The following is a 27,789-nucleotide window of genomic DNA, read 5'->3' on the forward strand; positions in this document are numbered from 1 at the left end:
TATGAACAGTGTAACTTTTTTCCGAGGGCTATTTCCTATAAAACAGCATTGTCTTGTCTTTGACATGAAGACTGATGATTTAGGTTTGATTCATATTGCATTTTGTATTCTGGACTGTCATGTTCATGTGAGTATGAGCCAGTAGCACATCAGAGATTATTTGTGTAATGCAAGTCCTTTGTAATGACCCATCATCCTTGAATCTGAGCATAAAACAAGAGGTAGCCAGAAGACTGAATTGCTACCAATTCTTTGCATGCTGTTTTGTTTAGGTACACTGGATAGATTACATTTACTGCCTTCCACAGCTGACACCAGCGAGATGGATGTTTAGCCACCATACAGAGTCCCACCAGTAATTCAGTGAGTGACTTGGGCTTTTTCTGAGTGCCCTCTTGAGGGCTTTTAAATTACCTGTAGGTTATTTACTGGGTTTCTGCATAAGAATCAAGCTCATTTCTGGCCACTGAATGCCCAGCTGTGCCAGAGTGACTGATTCCATCTTGTAGGAACTAGTGGTTTAGGTCTTGATCCCTTAAACACTTGCTACTTAATTTAGCTTTATTCCTGGGCATGAAGTTGCTTCAATTTCTTTTCATTTACAGCTTTATTGGATCTGTCTGATGAATGTTAAGCATAGCATTTATACATTTGGGTGTTCTGAGGTGAGCAAGACTACATGTACAAGCACTGTATCTAAATCCTGTTTTGATATACCAGGATCTTCTTGGGAGTGGGCTGGCAGAGACTACAGATGATGGGCAAGGAAAGAAAGCTGGATATGGGAAAGAACAAGGTTTAAATGTGTCACTGCTGTTGTTCTCTGCTTGAAAATGCCACTGTGGAAGCTATGTGTGAGCACTAGACCTTGCTAGCCTGAAAGCCTAAAGGCTGTGGAGACTTGTTAGTGGAGGTCAAGGGCGGGATGTTTATTTTCAGCACTGTTCTCACACTGACAAGTTGAGAGTGAAAGGGATCCACGGATGCGTATGCTTGGTGATTTCAAGTAGCACTCTTGCCACTTAGTTAGAGCTGAGTAATTTCTGGCCAACACATCTATGCCACTTTGCCACTCATGTATCGTAGCTTCAGGCCTAAGAGCTAAATTTGAGATTGTTTAGTGTTTGTTTATTAATATTTTTAAAACAGTGTAGCATAGTGTAGTTATGTTTGACTTTTCAAAATATAAAATATGTTGATACTCATGCATCATTTCAGTCTGTGCTAAAAACTCCTCAGGTGGCAGGGTATTATTAGGGATTGACTTCTCTACACTATATGTAAAATACAGGGGGCCCATAAGGCAAATCTAACATATGCATGTAGTGTGTACTGTGGAGAGGTCAGGTAAGCTCTACATCTGGGCAAACTTTTGATAGTGTTTGTGTGGTAGGCAAGTGATTCCTTGTGTGCATATGTACTCCTTGTGTGGTTCATGGAGATGTCTGTGTGTCCCAGTTGTTAATCAGTGGTTGTCAGACTCTGTGTAATAATGTGTTCCCTTTCCTGACAGGGCAATAGAGGTTCCTCAAGCCCCAGAGCTAAAGGACCCTTTCACAGTCATAGTATCAGGTGCCTTTAAGCCATCTGACCATGCCGAGAACAAAATCTGCCGTGTTTTCAGGGTCCTTCCTTATTTCCAAAAGCAGTGATTCATCTCAGGAATGCATGCAGCCTTTGCTTGTCTTTTTGCAGACTCTGCAACCACGCCATGCTCCTTTGTACATAGTCTTGCCACACTAGCTTAAGAACCTTTGCTGTTGTTTCTACCATCTGGAGAAGCCTCTGTGTATCATTCTGCCTCATCAACTCTCCATCTTTTCAACTTTTGTCTTTTTTTCTTAAGTAGATTTTCTCATCTGCATATGCCTCTGTTTTCATTTTTTTTTCTCACTCTTTTATTGGCCTTGTTGCTCAATGCCTTAATTTATTCATCAAACAGTGTCTTAACAACACTTTACATCACTGTATCACAATACACACATCTACTGTGTATTGCCTGAATTCACTTTTTCCTTGTATTTGATGCTGTCCATCTGGAAATGCAGTTGGTATGAAAGGCCGTATAAGTTATAAAGTTGTATTATATTGCGAGAGAGACAGCAGCATCTGCTGCTATGCATATAAATACTCTAACTTCGCAATACTTCGACAAAGCAAATCATTTGGGCTAGTTCTAAACAGAAAAATTATTATGTGATAAGGTGTATGAAATGAATTTCAAAACAGAACTTGAGACCTTTAATAATAGGGGTCAAGCACAAGGTTTGTTTACTTTTGTTTTTCATACGTATAGTATGTACTAATACATATTTATATATAACGTATTTAAATGTATATTCGTACATGTGTTTGTGTGTAGCTATATATATTTTATATATAATGCAGTATTGTTAAAAATCTCTGTTCTTGGAGCTCTAGGATCAAAGGAAGCCACTGATTTCTTCTTTTTTCCTTTGGTTCATTTTTCTGACAATTTTGAAAATTGAAGCTTTCACCAGGGAAGCTCTGCATCTGACGGTCCTGGCTCCCAGGAGTGCAGGCTGCCTTTTACATCTTCACTTCTGTGCCAGAGTTTGCTGTGGGCACACCACCCGAGCTACTCTGAACCTGCTTGCCTCTCTTTGCAGGTAATCTGAATTCCTCAAGTTAGAAGACAGATTTGAGAAATGTACCTCATAAAACAAATACCTGTGGCTTTGTTTGTCCAAGTGAGAATTAAATTCAAAATTTGATTTTCAGAAATCTCATCAGTCAAATAACAGCACTAATGCTGTTCTGGCCTCCCAGTTGTGCATTCCCAGGGCTGAAAGTCTCCACCTCTTCAAACCTCTGAAAGATCTAAGGAGGTTTTCCAACACCCTCAGGATTGCACAACTTGCAGATGCTTGACTTTGATCTAGTGAGTACCTTCTGCTGGCAGGGGGCCCTGCAGGGCTGAGCAGGATTGCTGGGACCAATCCATGCCCCAAAGTAAAGGCAATCAGAATTCAAGTGTTCAGGGGACAAAAGCAGTTGAGCAGGGTTTGTGCATGTTTTGTTTCAGAGCATCCTACTCATAGTCCTCCCAGGACTATCCCACAGTGGCAATCCCAAAGGCTTGTGGGTATGGCTAAACATTACTATTTTAATGACATAACCAATATGTGTTGATTCTGGGTTTTTTTTCTTCACTTATTTGATTTTGCATCCTTTGTCCAAGCTGTTGTTTGTCAGAACTTCATAAGCTGAACTAGAATAACAAGAGACAGCTATTTAAAGAAAATAATTTAAACATGAGAGTGTTGGTAATAAAAATAGTTCGTCTGTGCAACAATATTACATTTGCCATTGTATTTGATTACTAATGAATACAGAGTATTCATCTTAGCAACAAGCAGAAAAGGGGAGGAAAAAGCTTTTGTATTAAATCAACTGAACGATGAAGTGAGTCAGTGGAGGCTGTTGTAGTGTTCAGAATGCAAAATGTGCAGCTCATAGCCATGAAATTTGCTGCACCTTTTATAAGCATATTTTGATTGTAAATGTGTGGGAGATAAAAATGCTTAGTTTTTAAGGCAAGATGGACAGCTAATTTTTTTAAATCATGATGTTAATGGCTGGAACTGTAATGCCCTTGTTACTCAATCTTGAAAAAGTTTGCTTACAGTTCACTTCTAATGGCTCTTTCATCCTATTGTCAAATGACTGATATACTTGCAAGCATTTTAGCAGCTTTCAGATCTGTTATATTTTTAATTAAATTGGCTGTGAATTGTGTAAGTAGCAAAGGTTGACAAACTAGCACTCAGTGCAGCATCACTGCTTCTCAGTGAAGCTGTCACAGGACATGCATGATCTTGATTTCTCTAAACACTTTATGGTTCTTTTAATCTGTGTCAGATGTTGACTTGGAAAAGTAAGTAAACAGCTCTGGAGGGCAGGATGGGATGTTGCAGGAATTCCCCTGAGGTGCTTCGATGGAAGCAGCCTGGTTTAGAGTGCATGGAGCAGCCTGACCTGTGTGATGGCTGTGGATTTGTGGAGTGTGGTCTCTGTGCTTCAGGCCAAAGGATTTGTATGTGGTGTACATGTGCATGCTGCTAACACCATGCCCTACTTTCCAGCTGGAAAATGTCAGTAAGGTCTCTGGAGCTTGCTGTTATTGGAACAAGAGCCACTTTCCTCCCCAGGGAATTGCAGATGTACCTTAACCACCTGTGGGCTGGTACTCTGGCAGCTGCTTGCTTGCAGAAAGGAGGATGAAAAATCAGAGGCTTTCCCTGTATTGATGTGCCATTTATTTTAAAGTATGCTTCTGCAAACATTGCCTTTGCTGCCTTTGCCTCTTTCTGCTAAGCACCATTTCAAGCTGGTAGAGCTACACTGCAAACATAGGAGAATGTGGCTCTTCTTGTGTTAGGCTATTTGCAATGTCTCATTCAAAACTATCTTAGACCAAACTAGTTCAGCCTGCCCAAAACCATTGGTATCATCAACAGGAAGTAATGCTGTGATTTTTAAGAGATTAGTAAATCCTAAAGAATAGAAACTAATATTTATTTTTTTGTATTCAAATGTATGGGCCAAATCTTGAAGACCTTTTAGTCTGTCTTTACTTGGGCAAAACCATATCAGAGAAAAAAGGTCTGGGAAAAAATATCCAGTCTGGAATCTGATTTTTACTCAAGAGTTTACCATTTTTTCCCATTTTTCTTTTGTTCTGCTGCGTCCCTTTCTGCGTTGTACAATACATCTCACTTTGTAAGAATATCTTAACCTGTTCTAGAATAGACAGAAAGCTTCAATTTTTAGAACAAAAAGTGCAAAAATCATTAATCGCTCTCTGAGTTTCTGCTCTTACTTGACCCTTGTATTTGGTGTCAATGGGCAGCCACAGTTTACTTCAGGCTTTGATCCAAGAAATGTGATATTTTCATGCTTAGCAGGCACCTGATCAACTTCTCTGCTTGCTATAGGGCAGGTGGTGGGGTAAAAGGCACTTGTTTCCCATCATAGTGCTCTGCAGTGATTCAGCCAAGGAAAAACAGCACTGGGGGAAAAGTTCTTCAGGGAGCTACTGTATCTCAGCTTTAGAGCATCACCTGACAACCTCAGGCCTGGCTCAAAATAGCAATGAAAATTCAGGCATATACAAACCACTTGTTTGTTTTTTTTTTAAGAACAGAGACATTTGAATCTAGATTCAGCCTCTACAGAGGTTGGGTTCAGCCAATGGGGTCAGATCCCTCCCTACTTCACCAGGGTGGTAGTTTGTGCTTAAATGGATTAGCAGTTATCCATATCCTTTTGTTAGCATAGCAATTACAAATTAGTATAGCATAAAAGCTTGGTATAATTGTGCTGGAAATGAAAAATATCTCTTTATGTTGCACATTTCACAGGCACATTAGACTTACAGAGTATTGTGACAATGATTACTTTTTGCTGAGGGGGAGAGAAAAAGATAAATGACTTCTAAATCGCCACATGACTCAGCCTGCAAGCTCAGAGTTTATTTGTAAGACATTTATCTCCTTGTATACTCACCAGGAAAAAAAAATTATCATTTAATTAATAAACTTAATAGCCTGAGGTATTCTGATCAATAAAAATAGTTTGAGAACAGGGCATGATGCAATGAAATATTGAGTTGTCTACAGACAAATCCATGATTTTTTTTTAAAGGCAATCATGCTCCTGCCTAATTAGTTAGGGGAGCCTGTGTGGTAAGGCACAGTGCTCTGCTGAAAATCAAACTGATAGACCAGCTGGAACAAAAAAAAATTGAAGCAGCTCCTTGTGCCTTGAAACAATTTCGCCTTTATGTTTTCTCTGCGTGACCTTTTGAGCTTTGTTTCCCTGCTGGCGCTGAAACACTGGACGAGCTTCCAGTGAAGCCAGTGGATGTTTTTCCATTGAATGCAGCAGACCCTGGTTGGGTCAATTTCTGCTGCCGATGGGGCCTGGCTCTCCTGTTGTGACATTAGGTCAGAGCCCCATTACAGCTGTGCAAATCCAGGGTCACCATGCTGGCTCCAGGTCTTACCCTGGATAATGCAGAATAACCAACAGCAAGAGCTTCCCCCGTCTCCCATTTGCGGCGGCTCTGATGTGAGCAGTGGCAGCTGCCTGGCAGGATGGGCTCTGTTTGCTTTGTCTCAGCCCCGTTATGATTTCACTCCTTGCCAAGGCAGCCAAGGGCTGATCTGATGCTTTCTGGGGGAAATACACAAATGTGTCATTTACTTTCATTCAATCCGTGGTAAAATGTGGCCTTAGAGAAAAGAGCCATGGATATTGGGCACTTTGTAGACATACAGAAACAGCAGGAATTTTTCATCTCAGTTTGCAGGGCAGCTTTACAGTGGCAGATAGAAATGGAATTCCTATATTTCTATCCTTTTAATTTTCACAAAATTAATGTAATTGTGGAAGGGCCAATTATGATCCACACCTTTTCTCTCAGACAGATGCCTTGAATTAGCTCCACATGTCATTCTGACATCAGTTAAATGGAGTATGGGGTTTAACTTGAACGTGCTTTTTGAAATAGTCTCTTAGAAGAAACAATGCTAGGGACACCATAACTTGATTGGGCATTGGTGGTCTTTGGGAATTTACTGGTCTCAGTAAAGTTGTGACTGACACTGAGTGTCTGGAGCAGAAAGGAGCACTCTCCTCACTTCCTCTGGAAGCTGCTTCAGCCCTTTTGTTCTCACACTGCATCTTTGAAGCTCCAAAGTGAGATGGAAATACTAGAGTCAGTATTATTCACCTTAATTTTCACAAAATTAACGTAATTGTGGAAGGGCCAATTATGATCCACTAATTTATCCTGTGTCAATAACAATACTGAGTTTATATACAAAGCTGTCTTGTTTGGGTGAATGCAGGCTCCTCCCTTCCTGTGCTGTTTTTATTAGCAGTGATTGTTACAGTTTTCCAGATTGTTGTGTTAAATCTCGCACTTCCCTGTGCTGAGGGAAACAATTATGGAAGACCTGCAGACCCCAATTATCACTGCAGGTCAAAGGGCATGCTGTTGAAATGCTTATGAGTAAGCACTGAAAGATGTGGTCACTTCTTGGTGGGGCTCTTTTTACCCCTTATGCACCATGCATATTTCCTATATTTTTTATTAAAAAGATGAAATGTTCATTAGAAACAACTGAAACATGACAGTGGTGAAGTGTGATAATGAGAGAAGCTTCTGAAGATACAAGAGAAGAGACATTAAGAATGAAGGAAATGTTGTTTTCCTAAAATTTCTCAGAATGTTTGGGTTTGAACCAGCAAATAACATTTCCATGAAGAATTTTGCCTAATGTCTCATATTTTTTCCTAGTGTTAATCCAGCTCTACGTGCAATTTTCTGACTCACATGATGACTTAATTTCTTTCTCTGTGAGCATTCAGATGTCTTCACTCGATCACTTTAATTAAAGCAGGAGTTGTTACCCTCAGATGTGGACAATGAGCAACACAGCCAGCTATGCTTGTTAGGCTCAGAAGGGGTTTTTTCATAGATGTGCCTACTGGTATTCAGTGCAATCCCGTTTTAGCACTTAAGCAAGTGATCAGCTTAAGTGAGTTCAGACAGCTCTTAAGCATTGAAAGAGAAATTAAATGCCCTGCTGAATGGGGATGTGAATCAGCTTCAGATTTACTGACAAATTTGTCTAGAGAGAATGTCCTTCCTACCTAGGATCTTATTAGATGAGTTGGATATAATAGCCTTTTCCTACTGATGCCAAAATCAGCACAAGATCTGTCTTCACATCATAAACAGTAAATTGGCACACACTATTATGCTTCCTTTAGCTCCTTGTCAGGCTTTTCCACTCCCTTTATTAAAGGATAAACATGAGATACTTCTGAGTGTTAATTTTCAGGAGGCCATTTAGGTGTGAACTGGGATTTTTTTTTTCAATAGTAGATTTATCCAAATTTTATGGATATTCCAAAAGCCCAGAGATGAGTGGAAGGAATCAAAACTCTTTACTTGATCTGTGCCACTGAAATAATCCCTAACAGAGAATTTATAGTTTTCCTGATGTTCTCAAGGCTATCTCCTGAAATGTCTCCAGTTGCTGGGCAGTGTCATCTGCAGCAAACGTTCAAGGAAATAAATACAAAATTATCAACTTAGATAGTGCCAGTAAGCTGTGATAGGAGGCAGTGAATTGCTACCCTGTGGGCTCTCTCTGGCTCTAAGGCAGCTGAGAGTCCTACCAGTGCTTTCCTGGAAGCAGGATGGCCCTGGCTGGGCACCAAAGCCAGGAGAAAGTGTGGGAAGGAGTCTGGAGGCTGCATTTGCTCAGGTGGAGCACCACACAAAGGTTTGGTCCTGGACACTTGCTCAGGGATAAAAGTGCCCACTTCATGTAAAGGATTTCACCCCAGAGGGAGAAGGATCTCCTTTGGCTGAAGGGATCAGAGCCTCTCCAGGAGCCCAGAGACACTTGACAAAGAGTATGAGTAAAATCAGGCTTGAAACAGGTTTTGACATAAGAACAGATTCATGCATAAATGCAGTGTGGTGTTGGTTATAAACGGAAGTAGTAGAAATAGAATGTTAGCAAAGAGTTTATTTTTAACTACTATTTAGACTTTCCAAAGGGTTGTATGCGATAAAAACCAAGAGCTGGTAAAAATTCAGGTAAGGGCAAAATGTTACAATATTCAGTATTCTCTGAGAGTGGATAAAATATCAGAGAGAAATGGTGTGATAAAAAAACTTACTCCATTAAAAAATGTTGTATTGTTAGCTAAATTAAGCAGTTACTGATTTTTAATATATGTTCTCCTCTTACTGGCTTATTTAATTTTTTTTTTTAAGCTTTCAGGACTTATTATGGGGTGCTCTCATTTTGAGTGGCATAGTGAAAGATATAGGCTCTGCAGCATGCTGGCTGTTCTGCCAGCAAAGTAAACAGTACTTTAGATAAGATTTGGGCTTGCAGCTTCTCTTAATGAGAACATCATCTTTCAAGGCATGGATATGATCATGTAACCAAATAGGCCATGCATGCCCTATTTATTATAAAAATTAATATACAAAACAAACTCTATGTATCTATATGGGCAAGCTATATTATGCCTGTGTCCTATCTGCATAACTTAATTATAGCAGTGCTCAGCAGCTCAGAGAAGGAATGGCACTGAAGCTCTGTGGCATCATGTGGGTGCTTCAGCTGGAGAAGGAAAATCCAACAGTCCTGATATGAGAAGGAGCTGTGTACTGTATCCCCACGTCTCACTGCTGGCAGTGCTCTTCTTCACAGTGAGCTCTAGATGATATGCACAGCACAAAATGGTTAGCTCTACACTGAGTTTAAAATCAGTATGGAATAGAACATAGGAACTAGTGCTGTGTGGTATTTAATGATAAAATTAAATTGGATGCCTGTAAGAGGAATAACAGCTATGCCATATTGCTGCGTGGATGCTGTTATCTTACATGTGTGTTCATTTTTCTTAATTTTAAAATAATGCTGCAAACATGGAGTGAAAGGGAAAATAACGTCAGATTTATAATCTGTTCACAAGTGCTGCTCCTTTTACCACAACCATGCTGCAGAGCAAGAGCTTCCTCGCCATGTTCCCTCATTAAAGTGGGAATGATATTAAATGACACTTTCTTTTTATAAAATGCACCAAGAAAAACAAAGAAAGTAGAAGGAAAGAACCATGAGGCCCAGCAGTTGCCCTGCTATTGAGACTGGTCAGTAGCTTCCCTATCTCAGAGGCATTTGGTAACTGTGAGATCTCAGTCAGAGATCTGTCCTTCTACCAGCGCCACACAATGAGCAGGGTGTACTATACAAAAGTTTTCTTTATTTTACAATAGCTGTTTTGTAATTGTAGTTCCACAGTGGCCTAAAAGGTAGTGTGTTCTTCCAGGCCTATCGATAAATCTGTACATTTTCCAATTTATTTTCTTTTTAAATTAAAATAATTTAGTTGTACTGATTGAGTTTTCTTTCTTAATATAAAACCTTCAATCAAAAAGCATTCTTTTAAAACTCTGGAGATGAAAAATGTAAACTAAACTTTAAAATTTGCTAATTGTAAATCCCTTTGTCTTTGGAGTGCTGCATAGCAGATCAATTCCAAGTAATTATTATGTGAAAAATGTTGGAGTTTTTGGTTCATATGTGTATCGAAGAGATGTAAAGCCAATATTAAAAGAATTTTAATTGGTTTGAGATAGTAGCAGGAAATTATTTTCTTCATTTGTAGAATAAAGAAAATGAAAGTATCTCAGCTATTAAATTTGGGAAAGGAGTGCATATTTCAGTACTGCAGTTACTGATGTGTGAAATACAGAAAAATGTTAATTGAGGTAGGCTTGTGAAGTGAAATTAGTTGCAAGTGGACTGTAGATGAGCAAAGGGATTCTTAGGGTGTTGCACCTCAGCCATACTTTGAGGTTAATTCATTAAAGATAATTGGAATGTTAAATAGTTTTCTATAAGGAATTGCTGCTACGGTGGCCTAACACTTTTAATCTGATTTAATCAAATGCTAATTACTAATATTCAGATTTATGCTATGCTTATTTATGTACTTGCCACCCTGATTACTTCCTTGACTGCTGATAATATTTTCTGTCAAGGGTGACAGCCCTTCAATCATCTGAAAATAAGGGCTTGAATGAGGGGAACTTCAGCAAGAGCTGCCTGTCCCTATCTCTATCCAAGAAGTCTGTTAAAGTACAGGAGCAGCTGAGCCATCTTTCAATGTTTCATAGCTGATTAAATCCTCACCAATGACTCCAGAGTAAGTGAAATGCCTTTGTTGTGGTTGTCTGTGTGGGTTTGACGGCACTTATGCACCACTGCACCCAAAATTCCAACAAACAGTGTCTTGGCATAGACATGAGTGTGTTTGCAGCCTAAGTACCCAGACTGTGTTCTGGATACCTTTGGGACCTAACAGGACTCGTTGCACTCCAGTCAACAAGACAAATCCATAGTCTCTGGAAGCAGGGAGACGTCTGGTCTTCCTGGCTCTGTCCCACTGGGCAGAGGCCATTCAGTGTGGTGGGACAAAGTGTCCATGCCCTCGTCCAGGAGTAAGACAAATCAAATAATGCAGGATATATTCTCCACAGTAAAAGCAGAATACCAAGGTGAGTTGTCAGGAATGAAGAGACATGCTGATTTACACCAGAAAGCCAAATACAAACCCAGAGCCTTTTTTCTTTATTTATGACTGTGGCATAAGTGTCCTCTGCATCTGTTTACTCTTACCTGGGGTCTCAGACTTGGATATTTCATTTTCCCAGATGGGCTGCTTCACTCTGTGAAGGATGATCTCTCTTTGCTGGAGAGGTGCATGTGCCAAGTCCCATGCATGTTATCTCTTGTTTATTGCCTCCCTGGCGACAGGCTGTCGCCAACAGGCAGATAATTAGAATGGCCCAGGATGGAGACCTGTGGGAAGTCTGAGTACTTTCATAATTGGCCCATAAATGCTGTAGGTTTGTGCTGGAATCCTCTACAGTTTCCGCTATCAGAAGCTCAAGTTTCTTTCTTCAGTGACATATTTATCTTTTATTCTTATAAAATGAGGAAATCCTTGCATTATGGATCTATTCTCATTTGTGTTGACTTACTTTTGATAGCTTCTTATTTAAAACAGCCAGCTTTTGCTTTTGGAGAACACTGGAGTCATTTAAAGAGAAAAACAGTCCCTCTTTCTGCTTGTGCTCCCACTCTGTACAGAAAGAGAAAAAGCAAAAGGAAAAAAGAAGAATAGGAGAAAAGTGTTATCAGAAACAGCTAAACCAACAGCATAATCTGCAAGTTCTGTGCATACTGTTATGATATCTGAAACATAATTATCAAGCTTAAGTTAATTAGACTAATGCTTAGAAAATCTGGCATGGCAGACTGTGGTAAGTAATTATATATACCAATTAAAAGATGTAATATGCAGTGAGCAAAAGCAAAAAGAAAACTCCATTTGATACAGCCAGTGAACACAGACAATTAAGAAGTCAAGTAGATGAGCCCCGACAAAGATACTGAACTTTGTGGAAGATGATGGGCGAGATGCCAATTTTTCAGTGGAACAGATTTTGCATAGTATCAGTCAAACTTTTGTTTTATGAAAATCCATGCTACTGTTTCCTAACTGAAATACATGAAGGGCCACTTGCTTTTGCATTAGGACTAGCTGACATGAATACAAGGGTATGTGCAAACAAGAATGTGACATTAGAGTACTAGTTTACATATATATAGAAGTTGTGTAAATGGCTTTTCTTAAAAGCAATTCACAAGATGTCATATGAGAAGTAAAGCTGTGAAGACAGTGTCTTCTGCAATTAAGTTTAATAATGATTATGGGTCAGGATGAATGGGGAGAGCTAGTGAGCCTTTGTACTACACAGTATGTGCACAGGAAAACCCTGCAACACACTGAGAACACGATTTTTTTTGGTTTTTTACTTTTGCTTGAAGAGTAGTTTAAAGAAAAAAGACCTAAAGAAAGGAGAGAAATGTAGCAACAGACCTGTGAAAGAAGTTCTGATTGCAACTTCAAAATGTGTTTAAATAAATAAAATTATTTTGCAAGTTCTCCACAAAGTGTGTGACTGTACAACTGATTCCCCAATCAACTCCCTCCTGAAGGAGGAATGAGAAACCTGTAAATTCTTAGTCTGGTAAATTCAGATGAAGCAAGTCCATGCGTGATATGTTCTCACAGCATTTAATCCACAAGTCTTTGACTGTGCTTCTGGAATAGCATACAAGTTCTTCTCAGCAGAGCCACGTGTTTTATTCATATCTGCTGGAAATTGCTTTCATTTCCGTTGATCTCATTGTTTCCTAAGGCATGAACAAACTGATTGAACTGAAAGCATACAAAATTACTTTCTGTCTCTGAAAATTGGGAGTGTTTGGGTTCCTTGAGATTGTCTTTGTACCTTTCCTACCCTCCATCCTGCATGGTCATGTGCTCCCCCGCTCCAAGCAGTGTGGGATTTTGCGTAGCTCTGGAGCATGTCCTCTGGATTATGCAAAGAGAAGGTGGTGATCTGCTGCCAGGGTATCATCACCAGAACAGAACTTGCAAAACTATTGCAAACTAAAAAAGTTCCTGTGACTTTTCAGGTAAGTATTTCTAAAACATCTGTGCTCAAAGGTTTTAATATTAGTTCTGTCCATAAGCAATGATACTGAAGTCTACATATTAAATAATAATTGTTATGCAAATGCTATCAGTTTATGATTTCTATATAAAAACATGGGATGTCTGGGAGGTTTTAGCATGGGCAACTGGTTTTTCCTAGGCCGTCTAATAATATTTTCAATATATTTTCATCAAAAACACCTTTCTACTAGTAGAAGCTATCAGCCTTAATTAACTGCCACATCTATCCAGCTAAAATTAATTCTCCCCACATTCAAAGTCCCTTCACTTAAATTAATTTCTGAATACTCTATTCCATGGTCATTACGCCATCCTTATTTTTCTGCATGGGCATTATATGAGTACAACTGTGGCCTTATTCCCCAGAAAAAGGATTTCAGCAGAAGGCAAACACTGTAGCTTGGAAGAGGAACAAAAAGAGTCCTCCCCCTTAAAGTGAAGGCAGCCTGTGCCCCTCCACCTCCTGAAAAGCCACTGTTATCCCAGTCTGAGTTTCACTGAGTAAATAAGGGCTCCTGTATTGAGCCCCCTTATCTGTGACTTTTTTTTTATCATTTGATTTCATGTATGAGTTCAGAGGTTCACCTGAGGAGTGGAGGAGTCTGCTTGAACAATGGCAAACTGTTCCTCACTTTCCCTCTTACACCGCATGCATCCATCCATCCCAAAGAGAATCTAGGACCGTATTTGCTATGGGTAATATATCTTTGTGAAGTTTGTACAATATGGAAAGAAATTATATGGACAAAACCTCCTGTGATGTCTCTTAATAAGACAACTTCCTGCGTAAGTTTTACAGCAATATTAATGGGCTGGAAAAACTGGAAGAGGTAATTGACCATCTGAAATCTCCAATTTTGCTCACATATATGGGTCTGGTGCCATCCACTGCTACTGGATCATTGAGAAGTGTGAGCCTCCACTGGGTTTAAAAACTATTCTAAACATTGAAGATTTTCTTTCTTTTTGCTGCTGCTACTTTAAGAGATTAATTTACAGACTCTGGGGCAATTGCCCTTGACAAAACTTGCTTGGTTCTTATCCCACCAGGTCAGTGGAATATCAGTAGATTCTTAATGCAGTCTATCTTTTAGAGTTTCTTCCATTTCTCAGAGCAAAAGTAAGTGTCATTCATATTGGCAGGTTGCAATGGGAACATTGAGATAGTAGTTTTTAAAAATATACACAACAACTTTTAAATAGTCTTTGTCTCTCTCTTGCGTTTCTTCAGTGTGTCTATAGCAATAACAAGGTTAGATATCCCTTAAGATGGTAGAAAAGGTCATTTTGTTGTCTTTTCTACCCCATGCCTCAGTGAAATATTCATGGTACAGCTCAGGTACTGGGCTCAGGTTTAATGTTTCGATGCATCGCCATCTGTTTTGTTGTTGCAGTTGTTGTTTTTTCCCTTGGAGGGGGGTGAGGGAGCATGGAGGCAGCAGTGAGGGATGCTGGCATATGGGTCCAGACCTGGTGGAAGAGCAGTGAATCTGCAGGAGCAGAGTAGCTCCTTTGATCCACACTCTTTCTTTTTTTAACATTAAAAGTCCTTCTGGTGAAAATCTGCCATTATGCATGTGGCTCATCAGTAGTCGATGTGGTAGGCTCTGTGTCTCCTCAAAGGTTATGAAGCCACATTAAAGTAGTCTTTTATATTGTTTGTAAAGTTCATGTGTATGACAGCACGGACATTGAAGCCCAGCTCCTCACTGAGCCAAACTGCATTAACAAGTTCCGAGGGGGTGTGTGCAGTCGACCTGTCCAGAGCATTGCAGTGCCTCGGTGGCAAAGGGCAGCACAGGGAAAGGATGAACCTGGAAGGGGATGCAGAGCACCAGGAGGACCTGGCAGCAGGTGCCCAAGTCCCTTGGCCACAGCCAGCTGCCACCACCCAGCTGTCACAGGCCTGGGGATACCACAGGGACACAGAGACCTGGGCAGGGAGGGTTTCTCTACACTGGGTTTCTCACGGGTGAGTTTTAAGCTCTTTTGTGACTATTTTTACTGTGATGAGAGTGTTTGGCCCGTAATGTCTCACCAGGATTTTTCAGATTCTTTTTGATCATCTTGCTCTTTTTCAGCATTTCCCTCTTACTGCTGTTGATTTAAATGTCATGACATTTTAAACATGACTTATTATAACAAAACAGTATATAAAACAATATGCTGCATAATAAATGCAGCCATCTTTTCTTGAGTGAATGTTAAATGAGAGCAATTTATTCCTCAACTTATTTTACTACTTACTAGAGGGTATTGGCTGCCTAAATCCCAGGGAGGCAATCCCGGTGGTGAAGTAGCCTTGCATGTGCAAGGCTGAAAGCTAAAGAAGTATTTGAGGGATGCCTGGGGGAAAATGCTGTCTGGGGATGTAGCTTTATCCAGGAGTGCTGTGATCCTGAGCACTGTGGGGGAAAGCAGACTGGGTCACCCTGGGAAGGTCTGTTGGCAGGCGAGGGGTCCCCTGAGAAGCACACACAAAAGCAGGCTTTGAAGCCCTGTGGTTCACCTCAATTATGCAGTATGTGTCATTTCAGACACTGAAGTCTCCTTGAAATCCTCCTACAGTCAGTGGAGGGAGTGACTCAGAGTATGAGTTACTCCAGAACACATTGATGGAATGTTTTCATCTTAATTTCAGCAAGTGTTGCTGAGGGTGAGGATTTTTGTTTTAATAGGAATAAACTAATTCCCCAGAGAAGAAATACACTCTGACCACTGTTGGCTCTTCCTGCACATCCCAGAGATGTGATGAGAGAGGTGGAACTCCCCCCTGGAGATGAGGGCATGCTCCCATTCCCCTGCAGGGTGAACTGCCTCTGTGCCAATGCCATAGGACCTGCAGCTGATATCCTTTGTGCCGTCAGAAAAAGACAAAGAAAGCAAATAAACCAGATCAACCCCCTTAACTCACGTGTTTTCCTTGGCATGTCATGAATCTTACTGAGTGTGCTCAGGGTACGGCAAATATTTGTCTAAAGTTAAGAAGATTACTAAGGGAAGTTCTGACTTTGAAACTCACTGCAGCAGGAGCCAGAATACATCAGCCTGATACAGGCACCTTGAGGTTATCTCTGCTCCTGGAGTGGGACATGCACATCTCTCTGCAGCTCTGACCTTTTAGGATGAGGCTTTCAGTCAAGTAATACATGCACCTGCATGAAATTTTTGAATCACTGACTCTATCCTTGATTAAAGTGCTTTTCCTTGATTAAAAATAGCCTTTTTCCAAATGAGTAATGTTGCATGGCAGGCTGTGCACGCAGGATAAGGTTTCCTCCAACATTATCACACTGATGACATTGCCATTTCTTAACCAGGTCTCTGTGTGACACATTTCTCTTGTACAGACAGCCCTCTGTAGGCAAGGCCATTAGGAAGCTCCCCACAAAAATCCATCTTCTCTTCCCAGGTGAGGAAGACTACAGAGGTATTTCAAACATTATCTGCTAACTAGGAGGATAATGGGCATGGTGAAAATGTATCTAAACACTGATATAGATTCTTGCCTGGATTCAAATCAGGTTGTAAATAGCAGTTCCCCAAGTCTTTGGCAGGACTTCTTACCCCAGTGGATATTCCTTCAAGTATCTCCCTTATAATGTGCTCACTTTCCAAGAATTTTATCTCAGTTGGAGCCAAACTGGAAGTCTGTCAAGATCTGAGTTCTTCAGAGTGCAATCTACATATTTCACCGAATGGAAAACGTGTTTTCTATACAACTGTCATTCTTCTTGTGGGCTTACTTGTCTTTTATATTTTCAAAAGCAAATTTCTTAAGGTTCCTTTTATATTTATTCTTTTTTCTTATCTGAATTGTTGGAAACTGGGGTTTGCAGAGTTTATTTTAGCAAAGCACTTAAACACATATGCTTAAGGGTTTTACTTAACCTTTATGTGTTTTCACAAAATTCTCTTCATATAAGTGCTTTGCTAAAAAGTGTGCAGTTATTCATATGTCCATGTGAAGTGTAAGGTTCAAGTCTTTCCCCAAAGCACAACAATAAAACTGAAAAAATATTTGCAGTCACTATGACAAAGAGTCAACAGGAGGGGAAAGAAGCACCGCTCTCTAAAACACAGCTTTGATAAACTGAGGTTTCCAGTGGAATACATGCTTTGCAGCAATATCAGCAGCTGTGAGGTAGAAGCATATTTCATGCAGATTGGAGAAGGATTTTCCAGTAGATAGTTTAAAAATTGTCTCCTATAAAATGCAGATAATTCAGGCTTTCTTCCCATCTCCTTAAATAATTCAGATTTAATGCAGCAAGCAAAACCCACCCCAAAATCAGGGATTTCTGATTCATGGAAACACAGATATCTGTATGATATAGAATCATAAGCAAAGTCAGCAGATGAGAAAATTATAGGATGTGGGTGTTCACTGTAAATTAGAGCAATTAAATTACAGCAGTTTTGTAGCTGTAATTAAATATGGAAATACGCCAAGAGATGCAGAAAGCACTGAACTGTCTGAGCTGCTCAGGCAGCTCAGAGGGGGAGCAGTGGAAAAGGGGCTTGGAAAGGGGCCCTGATCCCACAGCAGCTGGTGGGGGCAGAGAGGCCTCCAGCACTGTATTAACACAAAGTCAGGTAGGTCTCTTGTGTGGTCAAGGGGGAGCCTGCTGTGCTTGTTCTCTGCCTTGTTTTTGCCTTTCCTGGGCCCTGAGCAGAACAGGGGTGATGCTCAGCTGGAAGACAAGCCCAGAGCTGGGAGCTGCTGCAATGATTTCCCCCAGGCAGATAGAACAGGATGTGTAAGGCCATGTGATTCCAGCATCCCTGAGAAGCTGCTTCATGAAATCACTGTGTTTCATCCATTATTCTTTCATTTTACATTGCAAGTCAAGTCAGGACTTGAGCTGCAACTGAAGGAAATGAGATGGAGGCTCAGACTGGCAGAGGAGGGCACCTACCAAAAAGCTCACACTCCTTTCAGCAAGACAGCAGAGAGTGAGGAAAGGCTGGAGCATAGCAGGAGGTACAGATAATAGCAGTAAATGCTGCATTTAATCACATTGTGGGGTAGGGTGGAAATGAATTCTTATTAGGTTATAAGTGAAATACAAAGTGAAGTAAAAGGAAAGAAAGCACTGGGGAAAAAGAGCAAGGAGGTCAAGACCAGGGGGAACAGGGCAAAGGAAGCAATTCAGGAGTTAAGTTGTAAAAGCAGTACCAGAGGAGGCTTAGGTGGCTGGAAGTCATCACCAGGACCAGTATATCACCAAAGGGCTGAGGACCCGGAGCCAGCTCAGCCCTGGAGTTTGTCTCCCATGGGGTGGGATGCTCCACCACAGCTGCAGTGCAAGAACAGGAGCAGGAGTGTGCTCTGGAGTGTGTTGGTCACACAGCTCTGCTGCCGTAAGGGAGCTGGGGGAAGCAACGTGTAGCAGCCCTGGGATCAAGTTTGTCTCCAGCCTCTGGAAAAGGGTTTCTACTGGTGAGAAGAAATTAGATTTTCAGCCTCCTCATGGTTTATATGTTAATCTGATGTTGAGATATCACTCTGAATATTTCACCACAGTGTAGGAGTTAAGTACAGAAAAGATGCCTGGGTATCTCAAGGTGTATTGGTAATAATGAACCGCAGCTGGGTAATGCCTAATCTCTGAATCAAGCCACTGGCAAAAATTCATTCTTTTTTTTTGTTAGCTGCTGGTTTTGATAATACTATATTTTATAATTGCTGAAGCAGCTGAGTTTTGTTATGTTGCTGCAGTTTTGTGTAATTACTCTCCATCACTATAATTTTTCTTTTAGTTAAATGCATTGGAGGTTATAAACTCTTAACTATCAACTATAAATATTCATGGAGAGTGAGAATAGTTCTAGCTACCATAAAAGCTTTTTCCCAATAGTTTTGGCTAGTGCAGTATATTTCCACAGGTTGCTTTTCTGGTGGTGTTATGGCATAAGTAGAAAAAAACATAATATACATATCACTTCAAGCAACAGCCAGTCATAGACCCAGGTCCCCTATAGTCTGCTGTGTTGAGAATTCTGGGCTCCTTCACAAAGGGCAAGAAGGAGAGGTCGCCCAATGTGAATGTGCTATAAAACAATATTGTGTTTCCCTTAAGAATTGCGCTGATAAAAACATAGACCATTCTGCAGCACTAGCAACTTTAATAAAATAACATAAAGCACAGCTGTCAGGTCTGCCAGCATCTCACACTGGGAGACATGAGTGAGAAAATGAACACTTTTCACAAGCAGAAATATTCAAAGAGCTCCACTGTTTACATATAATCAAGACTGACAGTCATAGATTATCAGTGGAAGAGCATTTTCTGCTTGAGGTGAAAGAAGAGGATAATTTATCAGGAAGCCCAAGAAGTCAGACATCAGTAATGATCTGCTTGAAGAAGGGCATATCTTAGAAATAGTGCATTTATTTGTACTGCAAGGCAAGAAGATGTTCACAGTTACAAACAAGAGTCTTAGTGCTTGAAGAATGTGGAGCAGATACAGTGTGTAATTTGCTGGGCAACTGCAATTAGAGAATTGACTAATGTGTGTCTCGGTGCTTGTTCAGAATATTAAAAGAAGAATTTAGCATAATAGAGATTGTCTAAAAGAGCTGTTCATGGTCTCTCATCCTGTTCCCTCCTTTTGGGGTTATCCAAGCTATGCTGAGGGGGTTGCCCACCATCCTGTTGATGCTCAGGATTCAGAGACACTCCTTTAGTGAGTGTCTACAAACAGGTTTGGCTACAGAGAAGTCGGGCCTTTCTGAGTTTTGCAGTAAAACATTTTGTCCACCTGGTGCAATGCTTTTGCCTCACCTTTCTCTTAAGAAAACAGGCCAAGTACCAGTTGCTTTGAAACAGTAACTAGTTTGGAGCCCTACAGAAAAGGTTTTATAGACTTGCCTTGCCTTGGCGTGCACTAGTTTGCAGAAGTAGAATTGTTGTACAGAAAGTATCACAAACTTCAAGCTAGTCTGTGTTTGGATATATCTGAGTAAGGATGTCAGCTCAACTTATCCAGCTTTTACTGTCTGACAGGTAGGAAAGATGGATAAGTCACTACTTTTTATGGATGGGTATCTGACAAATAGAGGCACTCTTTTTCTCTTTAGTTTGAGCAGAACCTTGGAGTGTTCTTGAGGTGCAAGAGAGCTTTGCTTCCTCAGTTTAATCCAAACTTTCAATAGCAAGTCAGATGTTTGCAGATTCACAGCTGGGACTTGGATATGCATGTGAATATGAACGCACTCCGAGGCACAGAAGCCCCTAAGAAACAAGTATCAACAGTTATGTTTGTTTCCCACCTGAATTCTGAATCAGTACAATTTATAACTGAAATATCTATGTTCTTCTCTCCTGGAAGTAGCTTTACAACTTAGCCAAAATACTAAGGAGACTTTCTTAACCTCTCTTTATTAAAACAAACAAACAAAAAAATTACATAAAGTAGCTTTAGCTTACAGAGGCACTCACAGGGAGAACTGAACCCGGTTGAAAAGTACTTTACATAAGAACACATTAAATAACCAGGTGAGACCAAACCCATCCATGATCACATTAGCTTGTCACCATTAGAGATCCCTGGCAGATCCAGGAGATTTGAAGAACTAGGGAGGTGCACAGGTGGACCTGCATTGTGCTTTTCAGCTTCCATGGATTCGTAGTATGTGCAATCCCTGAGCTAGAGTTGGTATTGGCAAGCTTTATTTTGTCATCTGTTCGTTAGTGCTGTTGATCTTGAACCTGCAATATTTTTAGCATCCAGAACACCATGGAATGTTGTGGGGTTGGAATGGACCTTAAAGATCACCTAGTCCCAAACCACTTCTGCCATGGCCAGGGACACCTCCCACTAGACCGGGTTGCTCAAGGCCTTATCCAATGTGTCTGAACACTGCCAGGGTTGGGGCATCCACAACTTCCCTGGGCAACCTGTGCCAGCATCTCAACACCCTCACAGTAAAAATGTTCTTCCTAATATCCAACCTAAATTTCCCCTATTTCAATTTGTACCCATTACTCCTTTTCCTATCACTACAATTCCTAATGAAGAGTCACTCTCCCTAGCCTGTGGGCCTCCTTCGGATACTGAAAGGTGCTGTGAGGTCTCCATGCAACCTTCTGTTCTCCAGGCTGAACAGCCCAAATTTTCTCAGCCTGTGTTCATAGAGAAGGTGCTTCTTGGCCTCCTCTGGACTCCTCATCTTGCAAGGTTATCCATAATTTAACTGTTCTGCATCAAAGTGGCTGGCTCTGTGGTTTGGCTTGTAGTAGAGCTGCAGGATGGTGGTGTCAGAGAAGGGTAGGCAGCCACCAGAGGTGGTTTTCCCAAGATCTCCAGTGTTAGTTTGGTAGTTATCAGAAACTGAGTGGCACTGGGGTGATAATTGCCGATTGCACCTCAGAAATGACTGGCACAGTAAGAGCTCTGAGCGCACAGTAGTCCTGGGATCCTGTTTGGGGGTAGATGTAGCAATATTATACTGAAATAATACTCATCTATAAGTCAGTTGAACAATGAATATGTTGGCTGCAGCAGTGATTTAACACCTCAGGCTGTTGTTTGACATTCTCAGTGTGCCCACAAAATGTGTAGGCACCTTGTCATTGAGAGAGGCTTGAGATGCCTGTGCTGAGCTCTGGCTGGGGCTGCTGTGTGTCTCGGGGCTGTGCACCGGCAGCCAGGGCTGCTGGGCTCTTCCAGGCAAGTTTCAAGATTCATTGCTGCTCCCCATACATCTGTTTTAACCTCAAGTCAAAGATTGATTATTTTTAAAGGTTAGCTGTTATGTAGCAGAAGAAACCCTTGCCTTTGCCAGCTTTGAGAAGTCACTATGGTCTGTAACTGCACAGTTTTAATTTAGACAACAACAGCAGCCATTGCAGGTTAACCCTCCTTATTACTACTCACTTCAGTTTCTTTGAACAGGAAAATAATCACAACCTACAAGTCACACCCCCACTTTACCAGTGTCCACGGATGGAGCCAGCTCTCTCCTGGATTGTGCAGAAACAAGATAGCAAGGGAGAACAGCAGCCAAACCACATCACTAAAAGCAATTCTTGTGGGTTAAACAAGGAGACCTGGAGGAACTCGGGCAGCTCTCCCTTGCCCTCCAGCTTTTGCCTGCTGTACCTACCCCCAGTGTTAGGTTGAATGAGCAAGACACTGCTGTTTTTCAGAGAACAGCTCACACCTCAGATTTACCACCACTTGCCTTGTCCTGGTGCATCCTCTTGTGAAGTGTGAGCATTCCCAGTCCATAGAAAGTACAGATGATGAATATTCTTTCCAACAACTCATTGCCAGGTCAGCTGTGGTATACACACCCTGTGGGTGTGTGCAGAGGGTGAGAGCAGACACGTGAACACAGGGCATGTGCTGGTAGTGTATAGCCTGTACCTGTCCCTGGCTTTTAAATCTTTCTCTCTAATTCTGTGGCATTATTACAAGATGGATTTATAACACACTTAGTGCTAACATAACAATGAAGATTAGTCTTCTATGAGTTGAACAGTAATACACTTTAATTTGCCTACAGCTACTGCATTGTATTGGCATGAAAGGAAATGGCTTTCTAATACAGCTTCATCTGCTGAGCAGGGAGAAATCTGTGCTGCAGAGTGTAAAACTACATAGGACTATAGCTGGCAGCAAAATTCAGAGTAGGAGAAACATAGTACAAATAAAAGTATTTGTGAGTTGGAGGTATGCTAGCAATCCTAGTTTATTGCTAAACATGCCATATACAGTAATGCAGTTTGCTTGGCGGGTTCATGATGGCTTCATTTTTGTTTTTTCACCACTTCATCTTCCATACTAAAATTTGTCCTGGAATAAAAGGTGTAAATTCATTAGTTTTCAACTTCATTTCATGACATTAACAAAATGTGGATGCTAAAAAGCAGGAGCAGAGGAATTTTCCAGCTGCTGAAGCATTTTGTGAAGTTTTCCTTTCTCATGCTTCAGCTGAGAAACAGTGAAAGATGGTTTTGTAAACTAACTCTCTATCTTGCACCTGCGCGGTCTTGTTTTGGTTTACTGAAGAAAATATTTTGAAATAGGCGTCGTAGCATTCAGCCAATCACTCTGGGAGGTGTACGGTCAAGCAGCCAATAATGTAATTTCTCTATTGCGCACCAAGTTATATAAACGAGGTGATAATTAATTAAATAATCCCACTTTATCCTGGAATTCCGTGTGGTGATTATTGCCGTCCCTGGGGACAACAGCGACATCAAAAAGTTGATATTATGAAGTTCCTTAGAAGTGCTGCTGCTGTTAATGCAATCTGTGCTCTAAACCTAGAGAACCACTGGAATCTCAATACTTAATCCATTAAGTAAATGTTTCTGCTGTATGGTGTAAATGCTGCCTTCACTTGACAAATGTCAGGCGTTCTTTGAATGGATGTGTGCACAAATAGTCACTGAAGTGCCAGTATTTACCATGATATGGAACTCCCCTCTTCAGGAAAGCAGCAAAGCCATCAGCTTCTCCCTTATTCTTGAGTGGCAAAGGAAGAAATTATCATGTCTGGGACAATATCATGTAATAGTTACTGCGTATGGGATAGAGTGAATTTTTGTGGTCATAGTGTGCAAGTTGGACACAAAAATTATATGTTTCTTATACTTTTCCAAGAAATCAATGAAATATAATTATGCTTAAAACAACAGGTTTTGTTTCTAGACCAGGGATGTGTCTTGCTTTCAACAATGGGAGGGAAGGATTAATAACTTGCATGCAGAGAGGGAATGAAAAAAAGTATTAATATAAACTGCTTGTGGGAAACAGTTGCAACAGGGCCTTGTTATCACAATAGGTCTTTGATAGGAAAGCTTGGCCTCATGGGCAGAGGAAAAGACAGAGAGAAAAATTTACAGGAAATTCTGACGAGATGTCCAGCTCACTCCACTGGTGTGGTGGGTGCTTCAAAGTAACTGAGTGTTATCCTATTGTTTTACATTCCAGCTTTGCATCAAAGACTCACAAGGTGTCTGACCATCAGCCCACAAAGCTGAGCCTGTCACTGCCTGTCACTCACCCTGACACCTGGTGTTGTCCTTGTAAATGCAGCAGAGCCAGTTAACCCCTGTCACCACTCTAGGCCAGCAACCTTCACGCTTCCTCTCTTCATCACCAGCTCCATCCATCCTGAAGACACATGGACCAGTTAGATTGATTGCCCTAAAATTGATACTAAAACTGGAAAAAAAAAATCAACAGACTTTTTTTTTTCTTCTTTCTCCCTCAAAAAAGTTGCAACGACATGACAAAGAGGATTCCCCTGACAAGTGGAGGACAGAAGAAGAAATGGCAGCTGAAGCAGAAATTCTGAAGAAGTATTTCCAGGAAAATTAGAGGTAATGGTTTGAATGTTGACTTACTCCTGCAACACCCAAAACTCTGCTCAAGCCTCCAGAGGCTTCTTGAGGACAACAGGGAAAATACCTAGAATGGAACAAAAGAAACCAAAGCTCTTAGGTTTGTGTTGTTTCCAAAAGGACACAGCACTCCAACAGCAGCTGAAATAACATGCTCCTTCTTGAACAAATCAGCACCATCCTGCATTTTTTTTCCAGACAGCAAAAATAGTAGTGTATCTGGAAATGAGAACCATCAGCACTTACTTAAGAGGAGACTTTAACCTAGCATATCCTCCCTCTGTTTTCAGGACAGAAAATAGCCCTGGTACCTCTACAAAGAGCTAAAATTGGTGTGTCTGTGTACAGCCACATATGCATATGCACCTATACATACAAAATTGCATCAGAATTCAGACTATAGAGCGGATAAGCAAATACTAACTTCACCTGTCAAGTATTAAATGATCCGATCAGTTCAACTTCCAAAACTAAGCCTGATGGAAAACTGCCTGTTCTGCTAAATTTTCCACTGGCCCTAAAAGGAAAAAAAATTATTTGCAGGGAAGAATAGAAAACAAAAAACACTTGGCAAACACTAACATTGGTCTCTAGAAATTGAGCGTTTTTCATTCTGTACCTGGAGTCCCAGGAGCCAGATTCTTCCAGCAGAAATGAACTGGCCCCCGGAGATCAATGTGAGTTAGGCTGGGATGTAATGCTGCAGCAAGGATGCCAAAAGCTCCCTCTCCCCTGCTCCCCATATGCTGTTTGCCATCATCCAGCACTCTCACTTCTCTGTCATTTCTGTCTGTTTCATGTTTTTCCTCTGATAACCAAAATCCCATAAATAACCCTCCTCTCTCTGTGTGACTCACTGCTTGCAGCCCAGCTTGAGAAATCTTGAACTAAACTGTGCATTGTATGCGTGGCACACTTACGTGGCAGCTCTCATCTCCTGTGCCATTCTGCCATTTGGATGGCATTTTGGATGACTCCATTTGGAGTTCATCAGACTGCCTCTTCCATTTTTTCTTGCATCATGACCATGCTCTTGTCTTCTCCAGCCAAAGTAGCTATGCCAACCGTTCTGTGGATGGGTATAGAAAAAGCCATGTAACACATGTAATTCCCATCTGTGAAGAAAATTTCTCCCCAGCAGCTGGGATCTCCAGGGTTTGGAGCAGCAGGGTTTGGGCTACACAGTCACATTTCTGCAGTGGCTGCTGGAGTTGCATTTAGACACCCACTTTTAACCTTCTCAGAAATAAGCTGCTCAAAAATGAATTACTTAGCCAGGAAGAGCATATTCTTGGTAGTGCACGTGTAAGCACCCTTCTCTAACAGAGGCATTGTGTGGTGCTTCATCTATGGCACAGCAACAAATGAGCAGTACTTAGGGGAAAATGACACATCCCTATTCCAGTGTGATATTGTTTCCCTTTATTGATTTGGTAGGTTTGGGAGGGATTTTTTTTTTTTGGTCTGGTCAGAAATTAATTGGAAATGTGTTTTTTTCTAGAGATTCTCAAATGGGTTGGAATTAAATCCCCACATATCAATAAAATGTTCTTTATCTCTTCTGATACTAAACACAAAGCTGGATATATAAATTCATTCCTGCAATCAAATTCATGTGGCTGGACATCTATTTCCATTTATTATGAAAATGAATCAGCATGTGTCTGCATGGATGACCTCTTGATACATTTCCCATGATATTAAGGTCATTACCTTTCCTAGAACAAACTGGTAAATTAAATCTTCCTGGCATCATTATCATGAGAGTGCCTAGTACAGGCAGTCCTTCCAACCCTTGATTCCCAACACTGGGCATCACTGTCAATCTCTTCTCCCTGACATTATTTTGCTTCTGAGGTTTAAGGCTCCGAACCTGAGACAAAGGTTCTCTGCACCTTCTGTATTTCTCAGCCTTTACCTTCTCTCTTAACCTTGCTTCTAAAGTGATGAAGATTGAAAACTTTTGTCAAGTTAACAAGGTTATATGCATCCTTCTTTGAAGCTATTTTTGAATTTCACCTACAAATGATTTATTTTGCCATTTGTATGTTTACCTGAATGACACTTGACTTGAGGTTTTTTCATGCAGCACAGGGAAAGTCAGAAAGAGCTGAATGTGGGTGTTCTGCAGCCAATAAGTAGAAATTTCAAAGGCCTCATGCATTATTTTTCTACTTCACTGTTTTGTTCAAAGAAGCCCAGATTAGCTAGATTAGCCTGGGCAGACCAAGCTGTGTTTTAGGGCTTTTCCAGCTACCCTTCCATTTATCACAAGTCCTTCACCACCTGCCACAACTCCTATATGACTGGACTAGGTACAGTAGCACCTTTTACCTGTATTTAGAGACTATCTGATCAAGAAGGACTTGCAAGTAACTTTTCTTTCCCCTAAGAAATACTTGAATAAGGCAAGAAGCTCTTGGTTCTCTCCCTACTTCATTTGCTGCTGCTGATCCCTCTTGGCTGGCTGACTGACTACAGTTAATTGCATCTACGTCAGTCCCCAGATGACCCAAGATATCCACCCACTTGCTTAAAGAAATTAACCCATTTAGCCTTGCTAAGTTTCTACCCTTGAGAAAATTATTATCTTTAAATCTTTTGTGTGTGCAATTGCCTGGAGTGTATGAAACTGAAATCAGTGAGTGAATTTGTGTTTTGCATGTGTTTCTGGTCTTCCCCCGGGTTTCTCCATGCCAGTGTATCCCACCTCATTAGAAGGACCTGTCACTTCTTGAACAACCCCAGCAAGTGCAGGCTCTGCTCACAGAACTGTGTCTGCAGAGCTGAAGTTCTGGAGAACGCCACATGACTCCAGAAGAGAGAAAGAAAAGGAAAGAAAAGCTTTCTGGGGGGAGGATATTTAATACAGAATTTCCCCACTTAATCACTCTCTTCCTTAGCAGCACCAAGAGTTTACCTCTTTAGAATCTCTTTGGGAGCTGTTTCTCATTCCGTGTTGGCTGTCCTATGGTTGTGTTTGATAACTTGGTTGTTTCTTGAGGTGGATCCACAGGGAAAAAGTCCTTACTCAAAGAGCAGGATTTGATGCAGCACCCTAATTTCCAAGCCTATTTTCAGATGTGCCTTTTGAATTTTCTATCTATGTATAGCTGAGTGTTTTGATAGTCTGTTTTGTGCATTTTAAATTGCACATGCCAGCAAAAAAGCTAAAGATTAAAAGACTTACTAACCTTCAGATAGTATGTGAAAAATGTTTCTCTTCAAAGGCAGTTTCGCTCTGTGTTGTTATTTCTGAAGGAAGAACCAGGCTGCACAAGTT

The 27,789-nt window shown here is 40.9% G+C and overlaps 1 protein-coding gene across 8 annotated transcripts in view; it reads left to right on the forward strand.

The window, feature by feature from the left end:
- Positions 1-27,789, forward strand: part of FHIT (fragile histidine triad diadenosine triphosphatase) — a 622,475-nt gene that overhangs the window by 590,191 nt on the left and 4,495 nt on the right. For all 8 annotated transcript variants that reach the window (XM_032120697.1, XM_032120698.1, XM_032120699.1 and 5 more), the window contains one exon: positions 24,382-24,485. In XM_032120697.1, the coding sequence (XP_031976588.1) occupies positions 24,382-24,483 (102 nt within the window). In that variant the 3' untranslated portion in view covers positions 24,484-24,485. The remainder of the gene's footprint in view (positions 1-24,381; positions 24,486-27,789) is intronic.

This window comes from Corvus moneduloides, chromosome 11 (assembly GCF_009650955.1).
Source record: "Corvus moneduloides isolate bCorMon1 chromosome 11, bCorMon1.pri, whole genome shotgun sequence".
Classification (NCBI taxonomy): domain Eukaryota; kingdom Metazoa; phylum Chordata; class Aves; order Passeriformes; family Corvidae; genus Corvus; species Corvus moneduloides.